Raw genomic sequence first — 15,306 nt, 5'->3', positions numbered from 1 at the left:
CATATGAGATGCCAGAGATTGAACCTGGGTTGACCATGTGCAAAAGCAAGCACCCTCCCCGCTGTACTATCATTGCTCACACCTATTACTAAGCATTTGAGATGTAAAGGTTATAATAAGACAATTTATAGAGCCAGAGCAACAATATCGTGGGCATAGTACTCACCTTGCAAGTGTCCAACCCAGGGTTGATCCCCAACATCTCATATGGTACCCCAAGCACCACCAGAAGTGATCCCTGAGTACAAAGCCAGGAGAAAGCCTGCTCACAGCCAGGTGTGGTCAAAAAAATTAAAATGAGAGACCGGAGAGACAGCACAGAGGAAGGGCATTTGCCTTGCAAGCGGCCGACCCAGAAAACGAATGTGTGGTTCGAATTCCAGCATCCCATATGGTCCCCTGAGCCTGCCAAGAGCAATTTCTGAGTGCAGCAGAGCCAGGAGTAACCCAAGCACTGCCAGGTATGACCCAAAAACTCAAAAAATAAAAAATAAAAAATTTGAACTCATTTGAAATTCGTCTTTTTTTTTTTTCATTTGTCCACTAGATTTCAAAGGATACCTGGCCCCAATCACACTTTTTGTTTTGTTTTGTTTTGTTTTGTTGGTTTTGGGGTCCCACCCAGCAGCACTCAGGGGTTATTCCTGGCTCCACGCTCAGAAATCGCTCCTGGCAGGCTTGGGGGACCATATAGGATGTCGGGATTCAAACCAATGACCTTCTTCTGCATTGAAGGCAAACGCCTTACCTCCATGCTATCTCTCCATACACCCCGCACCCCCCCACCCCCCATCACACTTTTGTCCAGAGTCCAGATCAAAGCCCTTCTTATGGGCTCTGTGTGGGTTGAGGAGCATGTGATGCCATCTGCAGGACATACTTGGTACTGCAGCTTGTATTCAGGGCTCACCCAGTGTGGTACTAACTTATAGCTCATGTTCATGGGAAACAGGTGAAAACAAATGTCCTTAAGTTTTGAGGGCTGAAGACCTAAAAAGATGAGAGGCCCAGTTCAGCCTGGAATTTTCCAGAACATTCATCTACGGATCTGATATTCAAGTAGAGAAGCAGGGATAGGGGCAGAGAATCAGCATGAATGGAGAGAAAGCACATGCAAAGGGCCTGGTTATCTTGAAATTTTTTTCTGCTTCCATTTCCTGCTTAAGCTGAGGGAAATCAAGTTCTAAGAAGCTTCTTTCGAATTGCACCAGTCAATTGAGGAAATGCCCAGACAGGCTTTTATTTGTTCAGGGGTCACTCTTGGCAAACCTGGGGAACCATGTGCTGTGCCAGGGAGTCTGGTCAGCCACACGTAAGGCAAGTGCTTCACCCACTGATCTATGTCCTTCCCCAAATCTGACTCCTTCTCCAAGACGTCACTCCATTAAGCATCAGTTCAAGGGCCCGGAGAGATAGCACAGCGGTATTTGCCTTGCAAGCAGCCGATCCAGGACCTAAGGTGGTTGGTTTGAATCCCGGTGTCCCATATGGTCCCCCGTGCCTGCCAGGAGCTATTTCTGAGCAGACAGACAGGAGTAACCCCTGAGCAACGCCGGGTGTGTCCCAAAAAAAAAAAATCATCAGTTCATGCCTCCCTCTTAGTAGTCTTTGGGACACCTTTGCCAGGAGTCACACCTCCACCAGGAGTGAGTGGTTAACACCCCATCCCACTCAACAGAGCCTATGGGACCCCCAAAGGTGCTATCGAGGATACGGGTGTTTCCTGGATTTTCTCACAATAAGACAAAGATATGAACTGTCCATTCTGCCCTTTACCCTTCCACCTTTCGGTCTTGTATGTGGTCAACCAGGCTCAAACTCTGAAACCCCGGCCCGGAGAGATAGCACAGCAGCGCTTGCTTTGCAAGCAGCCGATCCAGGACCAAAGGTGGTTGGTTCGAATCCCGGTGTCCCATATGGTCCCCCATGCCTGCCAGGAGCTATTTCTGAGTAGACAGCCAGGAGTAACCCCTGAGCAACGCTGGGTGTGGTCCAAAAACAAAAACAAACTCTGAAACCCCAAATGGTCCCTGAGCCCTGACAGGAGTAATCCTTGAGCATAAAGCCAGGAGCCAGCCCTGAGCACTGCTGGGTGTTGCCCAAAATATATGGGCTGAAGCAGAGAGGGTGTTTGTCTTGCTTGTGGCTGACCTGAGTTCAATCCCCATAATCTCATATGACCCCCTGAGCACTGCCAGGAATAATTCCCAAGTGCAGAACTAGGAGTAACCCCTGAGCATTACCAGGTGTATGCCACTCCCCAAAAAAATTAATGCAGGACAGCTCAATGAGATGAGGATCTGGAAACCTCAGGTTCAATTCCCAGCCTGTGTGGTCCCGCAGGCATTGCTAGGATCACACCCTGCCTCGGAGTAGCCCCCAAAATGATGGTCCAGAAAGAAAGTACAAGGCATAAGGTGCCTGCCTTGCATGCAGCCTACCTTGGGTTTGATTCCTGATACCCTAAAAGGTTCTCTCAGTACCCCAGGAGTAATCCCTGAGCACAGCCAGGAGTGGCCCAAAACAAACACAAAAATAAATATGTTGGGGATCTCTTTAGTCTTTACCTAAGGGTTGGCCCTTTGGGCTCAAAATGGCCAAGAGGGATACAGGATGCATGCAGCATGTGGGGTGCATTTCAGCTCAGGCCCAAGTGATGTCCAGGGCTCAGGGTCATGGATGGATGCCAGAGTCTCAGCATTCTGGGATGGAGCATGAGGGCACCAACCCAGAAGCTTCAATTCCTTATCCCATTAGTCTGGTATCTGAACCCCAATCCAGGCCAGACCAGCACTCCCTGAACTCCTTCCCTTGTACCTCACTTCTGTCCTACATGAAGCCCTCCCCAATGAGGGACTGGGATGACACCCCCAGAAATGAGCTGATGACCTTATACTGTGCTTCTTCGGGGAACTGCTCCATGAGGCCCTTCAGCTGGGCCCAGTACTTCCCCTTTCTATGGTGTAGGGGGCAATCTGTGCCCCACCCCTTACAGCCACACCCATCATCCAGCAGTGATCCTGGAAACCAAACTGCCCCCATCACCCCCTGCTAGGGACATTCCAGGCTGAAGTAACATCCCCACCACCTCCTCTGAACACAAAATGACCACACCGAACCAGTCCTTCAGACCAACAGGGAACCTTATGAGCCATCAAAAGCTAGGCTGAGAGCCAGCACATGTTCTAGAAGTAAAGGGAAAGGTCTTCCCCATTATCTTAAGTGACCCCATAAGATAGACACAAGCCTCAGAACCCCAAACCCCAATCCTACTTTCACAGTCCTCCAACAAGAGGAGCCAAGGGGCATATAGGCACTGACAGCTCTGCTGTCCTCAGGCCATAGACGGCTGCCCTGGAATATTCTAGCATGCCAAGAGCATTGTGCCCTGGTGAGCAGTCGCTGCAGAACATTCCAATGTGCTGAGAGCATGTTCCCCAGCCGGGCAGTCCCAGCTAAGGCTGACCTTGCAGCAGGAGAGGGCTGTGAGGCGTCACATACAGTTCTTAAGAGTTTTAATGGCCACATGGCAAAGACCTTGCCAGCCCCTTAGGCAGAACAGCTTCCTGCCAGGGGCTGCATATGTGCAATGAAGACAGGCCCCAGGTGACCCCGGTCTCCCGCCAGCCCCTGAGCCATGGGCCATCACTGTCCCCCTGCTGGCCCCAGTCCCCCACCAGCCCCTGAGCCATGGAGCCATCAGCTGGCCCCCTGCTGTCCCCAACTCCCCACCAGCCCTGGAGTCTCAGGTCGTCAGCTGGCCCCCGTCTGGCCCGAATCCAAGCTGCCATCCGGCTGCAGCCCCTTGCTCAGGAGGAAGGCATCCTGCTTGGGCTCTCGACCCAGGAAGAGCTTCAGCATGTCACTGGCATCCTGGGAGCCGCCGGGTCGCAAGATGCAATTCCGATAGTCCATGCCAACCTGCAAGGCAGAGGGTGATGGTGGGAGGGGGTTCCTGGGCATGAGGGGGGAGGAAGAGGATGGGCGCAAACAGCCAGGCCTCACCTTGCTACTGAGCACACCCTCCTGCCGGAAGCGCGTGTGGAACATGTCCATGGAGAACACTTCGCTCCACAGGTAGCCATAGTACTGAGCATCGTAGCCACCCGCCAGGTGTCCAAAGGTCGCAGGCATGTTGGTCCCTGGGACAAGGGGCCAGACTCACCCTCAGGCCTGGTGAGTCATCCAACCCCCAAAGAGGAGACTGACCAGAGGCTTCCAGAGGTACAAGAGAAGCAGGATGCAGTCAAGCCCAGAACAGGGTACCACATGTCACCCTCTGTCCCCTCAAAGCCCAGGTAAATCAAGGTCCGACCCTGCATCCTTCAGCAGGTTGTGATCTCACAAGCTGAACCCCTTCCCCATTGTCTACAAGGGCCCACTGCAGGGTCCTCTCAGCACCTTCACCCCATAAGACCTGCTGGCACAGCTACCTGGCGTGGCAGGGACACCCAGAATCTCCTGGCAGAGGCGGGCATACTCCTCGGCGGGGTCCACATTCGTCTGAGTGTGCAGGGCCTGGTCCACCTTAGCCAGCACAATCTGGCGCAGGTTAAAAAGTCCTGAAGGGAGAGTAGAGGGAGGTTGGCAACAGTGGCCGAAGGAAGCTGGGGAGATGGGGGGTACAGGGTACAAGCCCACCTGTGTTGGCCTGCCGGGACCGGATGAGCTTGTCCAGCAGCTCCTGGGGGATAGCGCTGCCCTGCCGGTAGTGCTGGGACATGCGCAGCAATGGCTCAGGCTCCCACACCCAGTTTTCCAGCATCTGTGACGGCGCCTCCACAAAGTCCCGCTCCACATGCGTCCCACTGAACATGGCAAACTCCGCCTGAGAGGAACACACCAGAGACCAGGGGCTCAGACCCTGAAGGACTTGACCCACTCGGGGATATAGCATCCTCTCAGGCATCTCTGAGCCAGGTGAGGGGGTCTAACTTTCAGCGAGTCACTTCACAGTGCCTGAAATGACAAGGTGGGGACCACATCGCTCCACCTTTCAGGGTTACTGAATCCTCCCATGATTTCTCTGGAAAGGATCCTAGACCATGACCCCCCCCCCCCAATTAAAAAGGCAAGAGGCCAGAGTGATAACACAGTGGATAGGGTGTTTGCCTTGCACGCAGTCAACCCAAGTTCAATCCCCAGCATCCCATGTGGTCCAAGCCTGCCAGGTATAATTTCTGAGCACCATCGGGCATGACTCAAAAATCAAAAACGCAAAAACAAAAAAGGCAATGGCGAGGCCAGAGAGATAGTACAGCAAGTAAATCATTTGCCTTACACCTGGCTGACCTGGGTTTAAACCCTGGCATACCATATGGTCCCCTGAACACCACCAGGAGTGATCCCTAAACATAGCCAGGAGTCAACCCTGAGCACCACCAGGTGTGGAACAGAAACAAACCCAAGAAAATTTGATGCCATGTACCATAGGATGGCCCAGCCATCCTGACAGCAGGTGACATGGCACAGGTGGTCAAGGGGACGAGGGAAGGGTGGATCCCAGTGACCCACCTGTGAGCAGAGCTGGTGCATGACATGGCCGAACTCATGGAAGTAGGTCTCCACCTCATCATGCTGCAGCAGTGCAGGCGCGTCGGGCCGGGGCCGGGTGAAGTTGGCCACCATGGCGGCCACCGCTACTTGCCGGCTCCCGTCAGGTCGCAGGCAGCCAGGCTGCAGGCCGAAACAGGCCGCGTGGCCGTACTTGCCCTCCCTGAGGAGTTGGGGTGGCAGGTCAGGGCTAGTTGCCAAGCGTCCCTCTACCCTGCAGGCCCTGGCCGCCCCAGCCCTACCCACACGCACCGCGGATACAGGTCCAGGTAGAACTTGCCGATGAGCGTACCCGAGGCCGCGTCCCGCACCGCGTACAGCAGCACATCCTCATGCCACACAGCCGTGCCTGACTCAAGCTGGAAGCTAAGACCCAGCAGCTCCTGGTAGATGCCCAGTAGCCCACGTGTGACCACCTCCATGGGGAAGTACTCCTTGAGTAGGTTCTGATCTACATTGTAGCGCGTCTCCTCCACGCGGTTCATGTAGTAGCGCATGTCCCAGGCATTGATGCGGCCATCAAAGGGCAGCCCCCGCTGAGTACATTCGGCCTCCTTCAGCTCCAGCATCACTGCGCGCTCCTGCTCCCCAAGAGGCATCAGCTTCTGGGCGAGTTCGTCTGGGGATCGGGGAGTGGGGGAGGTTACAAGCCAGGCAGGAGCTTGTACCTCCTGGCAGGAGCCCCTGAGCCCTCTGTCTACCCTGGGCTGAGGATCCTCAACCCCAGCCTGTGCCTTGCCCAGACCCTCCGGAGGTGGACCCAAGTGTGCCCTAGCTTGAGGAGCCCTGGGCCTGGAGGGTTACCAAGGAAGGTGGCCACAGCCTGGCCATTCTGCGCCATGTTCATCTCCAGCACATAGTCGGCGTGAGTGCGGAAGCCCAGCAGGCTGCTCTTCTGTGCCCGAAGTGCCACCAGCTCCCGCAGAATGGTAGTGTTTTCCTGCCAAACACATGCCATGGGTGCCGTGTCCGCCCAGCCATCCTTTCTGGGGGTGGGGGGGCAGCCTTCACCACCCCACCTCTGCCACCGGCCCAGCAGCTCCTAGCTCCTAGCTGGCCAAGGTAGCAGCTTCCCTCCAGGACTGTATGCATTCCCCGCCTCCTACCTTCTCCCATCCTGAGGAGGCTATTAAAAGCTGTCTGAGTCCCCTGACAAGGGGTTATGAGCACCAAGAGCTCCAGTCTGTGCATAAAAAAGCACTGAAAGGCCCCACAAGTGCTAGGGTGATAGCATAGTGGAGAGGAAGGGCTTCTGCCTTATACAGCTAACCTGGGTTCCATCCTAGGCCCCCTCCGTGATCCCCCTAGCCCTACCAGGAATGAGCCCTCAGCAACAATGCATGTGTGGCCACTTAAAACAAAGGCTGTGCCCCCCATAGAGCAGCCTTGTGCACCTGTCCCCTGGACACCGCGTGCTCTATGTGCCATGGTCAGGCACTCGCTGAGCACGCAGAAAGGGCACCCCAGATCCCTGCACACACACACACCTCCTTGCAGCGGCAGTTGAAAGCCGCCTCCACCTTCCGGCGCGTCTCAGGCACGTGGCACTTCTTCAGGAGCGGGAAGTAATGCGGGTACTTGAGGGTGACCTTCAGCTTCTCATCCTCTGTCTTCTCCAGCGAGTTCAGAAAGTCATCTGGGAGACCCCCTAGAGGGACGAAAGTGGACGCTCGGAGGTCCTTCCAGCCACAAAGCCAGTGCCCAAACAGGGTAGAGGAGGCGATGGTACCCCTTATTGAATGGCACGGGGAACCCAGAGACACCCATGGAAACAGGGCCACTGGAGCAATCAGCCATCCAGGGATACAGTCACAGGGGATGGGCATGTACCCACCCCCACATCTGCTCCTGTCCCCAAAGCCCAGGGCTCAAGCCCCTGCACTCAGATACCAAGCCCAGGGCCCCACCCGCCCGCACCCAGCTCTTCTCGTGTGAAGGGCAGGAAGGTGGCGTCCTCATTCAGGTTCTTGTTGAAGTCGATGCACAGCAGACTCAGCTTCTTCTTGATGCTCTTGATCTTCTGCAGAATCAACAGGAAGTATGAGAGGTCCCTGCAGGGGCTCCAGAACCTCTACCTGGGACTCACTCCCTGCCCAGTGCTTACTCCAAACCCTCTGCACATGGAGCATGAGAAGTAAGAGTCCTAAGGCCAGGACAGCACTCGAGGTCAGAGACACCAGCTGAGCCTGTGCTGGGCTTTGAAACTCAGTTTGAAACCCAGAACCATGTCAGTGCCCCAAAAATTGCAGGATCAGAGTGAGGCCTGGAGGCCGAACACTGATCAAACAAGTACTGTAAGATGCATCCCCCAGGAAACATGAGGGGGGGACCCAAAATAGACTCGTGTGGTGTGAATGATGAAAAGAAAGGGGCTGGGCCCAGAGACATAGCACAGCGGTGTTTGCCTTGCAAGCAGCCGATCCAGGACCAAAGGTGGTTGGTTCAAATCCCGGTGTCCCATATGGTCCCCCGTGCCTGCCAGGAGCTATTTCTGAGCAGACAGCCAGGAGTAACCCCTGACACCGCCGGGTGTGGCCCAAAAACCAAAAAAAAAAAAAAAAAAGAAAAGAAAAGAAAGGGCCTGTTGACCTTCCCCAGAGGGCCAGTGATGTGATGAGGCGATGAGGCCACAAGGGCAACAGCTCACCCAGAACCTCCTAACAGGCAGCACATGAGGAAGGAAAGTCAAGTCACACCGAGGGGCCCCCAACCAGCAACCGGCCAGGAAAGGGCTCAGACTTTTCAGGGCCCCAGGCCCCCACCCCCTCCACCCCGCCAACCGCACCTCTTGGGTCTCGGAAGGCAGGTGCAGCCCATTCCTCCGGCCCAGTTTGATGAGTCGCTCCAAGTATCGGGAGGCCTCGGGTCTCAAGGATCCTTCAGGGAGTTTTTCCTGGAACAGCAAACCCGTCAGAGGGCACTGGGCAGGGGAGACCAGGAAATGGGACGGTGTGGGGGAGGATGAGGAGATGGCACACCGGCAGTGGGAGTCAGGGCACTGAGCAGGGGGGGACAGGGAGAAGGGGTACTGGGCAGTGAGAGAGATGGGGAGCCACAGAGCCAGGGCACACCAGGGCCCCAGGGGCTTTGCCCTCACCTTCAGCCAGACGATCCTCTGGTACACATCCTGCCTCATGCTCATCTCCACGTCAAACTCCGACAGCTTCTTGTCTGCTTCAGTGCTGGCCGCCCGGATGTCCTTGGATGGAGACACATGCTGGGGGAAGTCTAGAATGTTCCTTTGGACTGGAGCAGGGAGACAAAGATGAGGTGAGTCCTAGGGCCAGTTTGTCTACTGCTTGGGGCACTACTCTCTCTTCCACAGGCTGAGCAGGGTTGGCTCAGAAGCGTGATGTGACCAAAGGTGGCAAAAGAGGACACAAGTCCTGAAAAAGTGCCTGGGCCGCTATAGCTCTGGGCAAAATGGCAGGAGACACGAAATCAGAGAGATCCCAGTGTGGCAGAGTGAGGTCGCAGGGACAGAAGTTTGAAACCAGGGTCACCAGACTCCCAGGCAGGGCCCACAGAAACCTGTGGGAATCCAGCAGTCACAGCACCCCAAGACCATTGACAAGATACAAGGGCCCTCAAAAGGTAGGAGGTTCCAATACATAGGTAGGGATGCCCCAGAACAAAGGATGATCTAAGAGCCAGACTCCCAACCTTCCCAGGGGGGAGCGCAAGCCTGAAGAGGCCTACAACAGGCCCTAACAGACAGGAAGTAGGCACAGGGGGCCAGGACTTGGTTGGAGTCATGGGAGGTTCTGGAATTTGCTGATGATGATGGCAAAACATCAAAACTATGCAAAAACCTGCCATATGGGGAGGTTTATACAGCGTGGCATCTACACCAGAGACACTGGGGGTGATCTTCAGTCAGAGGGACCCACAGAAACTGAGACCACACAGCCAAGAGGTGGAGAGCTGAGGGGGCCAAGAAGAGCTCTTAGGCTCAGGTCCCTTTGGTCCCTGTTCTTGAAAACTGAGACAAGGAAAAATCAGGGGAGAGGCATGTCAGGCCATGTGGGAAGTGAAATCCCACAGCCTTCAGAAATGAGGAGCAAGTGCCTTCCTACCCTCATCCTGCAGCGCCCCTTGAATAAGGAGGAAGGAGGGCAGGGCCAGCAAACCCACAGGGATGCAGGAGACCCCAGGACAGAATTCAGAGCTTCTCTTAAATCAATTTTTTTAGAACTGGAGAAAGGACAGCAGGGAGGGCATGTGCCTAAATAGCTAACCTGGAACTCCACAGCCACCAAGCACCACCAGGAGTGATCCCTGAGCACAGAACCCTGAGTGTAGTGGGTGTGACCCATAAGTCAAACCATCAAAAACAAAAAACCTTGGGCAGGAGAGATAGCATAGCTATGGTAAAATGTTTGCCTTGCACGCGGCCATCCTGGGATAGATCTGGGTTTGATTCCCAGCATCCCATATGGTTCCCTGAGTCTGCCAGGAGCAATTTCTGAGCACAGTGTCAGGATTAACCCCTGAGCATCACCGGTGTGGCCCAAAAACAAACAAAAAAAAATCTTTGTTCTGCAGACCTAAAACGAGAGAGTCTCCCTGCCTCCTTAGCTCAAGGTTGCTGGATGTTGGAGATGCCTCACCCCACACACAAGCAGGGGGATTTGAGGGTATGTGTGTGTACGGGGAGGGTAGAGGGTGTCAAGGATGAATGAACCTAACTCTCACATACGTGCTACCCCCCACCAGCCTGGCTTAGCTCTCAGGGCCAGGATGTGTCTGCAGCCACATGCTGCAGGGAGGGAGGTAGGGAAGATGATGCCAGGGGGGAGCGAAGTCCAAAAACCTTGGGGGAAAGCAAACACCAGCCGCTGGAGGAGCTCCAGGGTCCAGGCCAGCACCTGAGCATGCCCCTGGGTCCCTGCCATCAAACACACAGGCCTAGCCAAGCGCTCAAGCCAAGGGCTGACCATGGCCAGAAAAACGAAGGGACAGGGACACGGACACAGACACAGACACGGGGACACACACATCCAATCTGACCTACGTACCTGTGTAGGCCACCTCCACATCAGCCAGCGCCTTGAGGGTGCTGTCATAGGTGACATCCTCCTGGCGCTGGGCGCCCACGCGGTCGTACACGGCCTTAGTCTGCTCAATGAGCTGCTCTGTGAGCTCAGCCATCTGCGAGGCGCTCAGGTCCCAGCGCAGGGCGCTGATGGCAGCACCGGCATCCGGGGCATCTCCAGCACATGCTAAGGACAAACCCGCAGCGCCTGTGAGTTGTCAGGTAGGAATCAGGGTGAGGGTCAGGTTGGGTGAGTCCCGCTGATGAAGTTCATGAACCTCTGGGTCTAATTTAAGACCAGAGCTTTGGGGGTTTGTTCTTGTGTGGGGCCACCCCATCAGTGCTCCTGGCTCGGTGCTCAGGGATCACTCCTGGCATGGCTTGGAAGACCTCATGGCATGGCAGGGATGGACCCAGGTCAGCTACATGTGATGCCAGCGCCCTCCCAGCAATGCCATCATTCAGGTCCAAGACAACTGTTTTTAAGTAACCTGAGTTCAATCCCCTGCGCCCTTTACGGTTCTGGGAGCTACATCAAGAGTGATGCCTGAGTGTGGAGCCAGGAGTAGTCCCTGAGCACCACTGGATGTGGCCCCAAAACAAAGCCTGGTACACATCAGAGGACTTTTGTGGCAGTCTGTCACTGCACAGGGACATCCCCAGCACTAGTGGGTAGAAAAGATGCTTCAACCAAGATGGTCCTTTCCAGGCACTTAACAAAGGGTGATGACTGCATCCTGCAAACCTTCAGGGACTCATCAAGCTCAAGAACTAACTACAGTCATGCCAGAGGGGCCTGAGCATAGCTGGCACCAGAAGCTGCTGGTTTCCTCCACACCCCACACCCCACACCTGCTTGAGCACAAACACCTTAACCTGGGCCAGAAGTAGCCATTCGGGACCTTCAGGACCTGGCCTTGCTTGTGTGGGACACTCAGAAGTACCCCCAAGGCAAAATTGGGAGTGCCCCCAGGACAGGCTCTACACCCCCATAAATAAATAAAAATAAGGGTCTGCCAATTTCCATTAACACCGCCCAAGCTACCTGGCCATACCAGGTATCCTATCTGGAAAGGACACAAGGGAGCAGTAGGAAGGTACCTTAAACAACAGCCAATTATTTTTAAGATAATCAGAAACTAGAACCTCCCAATATCCCCTCCCTATAAAATTTAATTCGTGACCTTTGGCGGGGTTCATCTCCTGGGACAAACAACCCTGACCACTCAATTTGGAACTGTTGGTAGAGGAAATAAAGTTTTGTTCAGGCCAGAGTAAATGGCACAGCGAGTAGGGCTTTTGCCTCGCAGGTGGCCAACCAGGGTTCGATTCCTGGCACCCCATAAGGTTCCCACCTTACCAGGAATAATTCCTGAGCACAAACCAGGAGTGATCCCTGAACACCATCAGATGTGTCCCCCCAAAAAAAGTAAATAAGGGGCCGGAGTGATAGTACAGAGTGGAGGGCATTTGCCTTGCACAGCGCTGACCCAGGTTCCATCCCTGAATCCTATAGGGTGCCCTGAACCCATCAGGAGTAATCCCTGAGTGCTGAGCCAGTCCTGAGCACCACTGGGTATGACTCCCAAAACCAAGGGGCAAGTGGAATGTCACTGGGGTGTCAGCACCTTTTCCAGATTAGAAGAAAATTGGAATGACCCAGAAGAGAAGCTGGCAACCCCCACTCACTGGCTAAACCTGCCTGGCAGAGCCAGCAGTCTATACCTGCCTTTCAACACCCACGGCCAATACCTCCCTGGCACCCCAGGCCCCCAAGGGCAGCAGGGGTCACACCCAAGGTTACCAATCACCAATCCAGGTGTCCAGTGTTTTCCTGCAAGCAGCTGACATGGGTGCGATTCCCAGCACCTCAGGTGGCCGGACAAGCCCTGCCAGGAGCAATCCTTGAGCAAAGAGCCAGGAGTAACCCAAGAACCAACATGAGCCGTTCCCCCCACCCCAAATGAAGACACAAGGATCAGACAAGTGCTCGGTCTGCACAGACCCAGGCAGGGCCAGGGCTTGCCATGCAAGGTATGGACCCAACTGCAAGGTGGGACCCTGGAATGGAGGGTGGCAGGTTTGGGCCAATGAGCCACCTCTAGGTTTCGGGGTGTGGGTTTGAATCCCACGTCTGTCTCGGGACAGCCCCTGGAACGCAAGGATGGTGCCAGAAGGATTGAAAGCCCTGAAGGGCTCAAAGAGATCACCACCCCCTGTGGGAATCCCTTGCAGACTCCAAAGGGGGCCCCCCAATGCGGAATTAACCCCTCTGAAGATGATTATGTGACAGACAGCAGGTAGTCGGGGAAGCAGAGGGTCGTCTGAGTCTCTGGGGTCAGTCTGGATGGGCTGATCCACTTCAGGACCTGGGCGGGACCCTGGGCAGGACCCCCAGAACCCCAACAATCACAGCAGTCCAGAGATAACTCTACAGTTATCTCTCTGGCAAAAAAAAAAAAAAAAAGTAGGAAAAAGATGGGCCAGAGCAATAACCCAGCGGGGAAGGCGCTTGCCTTGTTCGCGGTCAATCCAGATTCAATCTCCAGCACCCCAAAGGGGTTCCCTGAGCACTGTCAGGAGTCATTCCTGATGGCAGAGTCAGGAGTCAGCCCTGAGCACTGCCCGGGTGTGAGCCCCAAAACAAACAAATAGGTACAGGATTAAGGTTCTTGCCTCACACACCGGGTGACCCAATTGAGTCCCACGCCCGACAACCCTGGATATGGTCCTTCCAGCTCCAGGGAGAAGAAGCCCAGAGGAACAGTTGGGTTTGGGCCAAAACCCCCCTCCACCCTGCTAAAAATAAAAAATAAATAAATAAATAAAATAAACAATAAAAAATAAATAAATAAAATATGCATTAATTTTTCACTGCAAACCGGTCGTGCCAGTAGCACGGGGCCGCTCCGCCCCCCGGATCTCAGGAAGGCGGCTGCTTTGCTTAAGAAGACCCTGAAGGACACTTCCTCCAGGAAGCCCCCGCAGGCTGCACACGCACGCACACACACAAACACACACAAACACATAAGTCCATGCCACGGGCCCCCCGCGTGTCTTTTTGTGGAGCCCGGAGCTGAGCACGCAGAGAGGGGCGGCTGGTACCTGCGGGGGGCTTCATGGCGGGCAGGGGTGCTCTGCCAGACCCTTCCTCCCTTTTCGTAGTCCGCCGCGCTCCGAATCAGCTGCCACAGCACGAAGCAAGCGTCCGCTCCGGAGCTGGCGCCGCCGCGACTGATGCGCCCGCCGCGCGTGCGCCTACCCAAAGCATGCTGGGACGGCGCGTGCGCCGGAAGGCTGTGCGCAAGCGCGGCCGAGCCCCCGGGAGGGCATGCCCGAGACGTATCCGAGCTTCCCCATCTGTCATTGGCTGCCGGCGAGTAGGGGGCGGGACCTCCCGGGTGTTTCCATGGCAACGCCCACCGAAGCGGACGGAGATACGCGTGCGTGGACCCAGGAGCGCAGCGCGCAGACGCGTGCACACAGCTTCTAGTCTAGGAGTCCCCTGTGCCTATTTGATAGTTTCATGAGGCCAAACGTTAGTGTAGGTTTTCCCTTCCGACTTTGCTGCCATTAGCTGGGTTTCAGTTCCTTTTTATTCATGAATGAGTCTATCTGGGCATCCTACTCAGCTTCTAGCAGCTAACGAAGAGAGAGGAAGTTTTCCATTTAAGTTACACACACACACACACACACACACACACACACACACGTTATTAGGGATAATCCAGAAAGCTTTAGTAAAATAACGAAGAGAGGAGGTTTTTCATTTAAGTTACACACACACACACACACACACACACACACACACACACACACTTGTTATTATGGATAATCCAGAAAGCTTTAGTAAAATAATGAGAGGTTTTTCATTTAAGTTACACACACTTGTTATGAAGGATAATCACACACACACACTTTTTATTAGGGATAACCCAGAAAGCTTTAGTAAATGGAACAGTTACTTTTTATTAATAAATGAGACTATCTGGGCCTCCTACTCAGCTTCTAACAGCTAACACACACACACACACACACACACACACACACACACACACACACGTTATTAGGGATAATCCAGAAGAAAAGCTTTAGTAAATGGATCCAGGATTTCAAACAACAGGTGTTCGGAAACCTTGCAGTAACCTGAGCTATATCTGGTAAACATACAACTAAAAGAAAAAACCACAACTAGGGTTCACAGAGATAGCAAAGCAGTACAGTGTTTGTCTTGTACACTGCCGATCCGGGACAGAACAGGGTTCAATTCTTGGTATCCCAGATGGTCCCCCAAACCTGCCAGGAGCAATTTCTGAGTGCAAAGCCAAGAGTAACCCCTAAACGCCACCAGGTGTGGCCCAATTCCCCCCCCCCCCCAAAATAAAAAAAAAAAACATTACAACTGTTTGGGGATCTTACCCAGTGGTGCTCAGCACTCACTCCTGGCTCTGCACTCTGGAATTACTTCTGGTTGAGCTCAGGACATGATGCAGGGTTCTGGGGATCAAACCTAGGTCAGCCAGGTATGTAAAACAAACTCCTTTCTGTACAATGTGTATTTGGCTCCCAGCCCAATATACAACATCTTGAGGTTCTGTTTTGGGGGGAGGACACATGGTGGTGCTCAGGGCTGACTACTTTAGGATCCTGGTGAAGCTCAGTGGACCATATGGGATGGTTAGGATCAAACCCTGGTTGGCCAAGTGTAAGGCAAACAC

General features: G+C 54.3%; 1 protein-coding gene across 2 annotated transcripts; it reads right to left on the bottom strand.

The window, feature by feature from the left end:
• Positions 1 to 3,498: 3,498 nt before the first annotated feature.
• Positions 3,499 to 13,816, bottom strand: THOP1 (thimet oligopeptidase 1). Of its 2 annotated transcripts, none has more exons than XM_049789424.1 (13): positions 13,694 to 13,816; positions 10,572 to 10,775; positions 8,651 to 8,799; positions 8,339 to 8,446; positions 7,471 to 7,573; positions 7,041 to 7,201; positions 6,358 to 6,493; positions 5,806 to 6,172; positions 5,515 to 5,716; positions 4,642 to 4,828; positions 4,434 to 4,562; positions 4,006 to 4,142; positions 3,499 to 3,921 (listed from the first exon to the last, which is right to left on the bottom strand). In XM_049789424.1, the coding sequence occupies exons 1-13, from the start codon at positions 13,707 to 13,709 to the stop codon at positions 3,754 to 3,756; spliced, it is 2,067 nt and encodes a 688-aa protein (XP_049645381.1). In that variant the 5' UTR covers positions 13,710 to 13,816; the 3' UTR covers positions 3,499 to 3,753. The 2 variants fall into 2 exon arrangements, with proteins under 2 accessions (XP_049645381.1, XP_049645380.1); XM_049789423.1 differs by having other exon boundaries at positions 10,572 to 10,796; positions 13,694 to 13,810.
• Positions 13,817 to 15,306: the final 1,490 nt, after the last annotated feature.

This window comes from Suncus etruscus, chromosome 15 (genome assembly GCF_024139225.1).
Source record: "Suncus etruscus isolate mSunEtr1 chromosome 15, mSunEtr1.pri.cur, whole genome shotgun sequence".
In the NCBI taxonomy this organism is placed as follows: Eukaryota; Metazoa; Chordata; class Mammalia; order Eulipotyphla; family Soricidae; genus Suncus; species Suncus etruscus.
The sequence above is the reverse complement of the archived record's forward strand: the minus strand, read 5'-3'. Positions and strand labels throughout refer to the sequence as shown.

Excerpts from the sequence above, each read along its gene's own strand:
- THOP1 (XM_049789423.1), bottom strand. Across the intron at positions 5,717-5,805 it reads TACCTGGACCTGTATCCGCG|GGAGGGCAAGTACGGCCACG; the intron begins GTGCGTGTGGGT and ends CCAACTCCTCAG. Across the intron at positions 3,922-4,005 it reads AGGGTGTGCTCAGTAGCAAG|GTTGGCATGGACTATCGGAA; the intron begins GTGAGGCCTGGC and ends TCTGCCTTGCAG.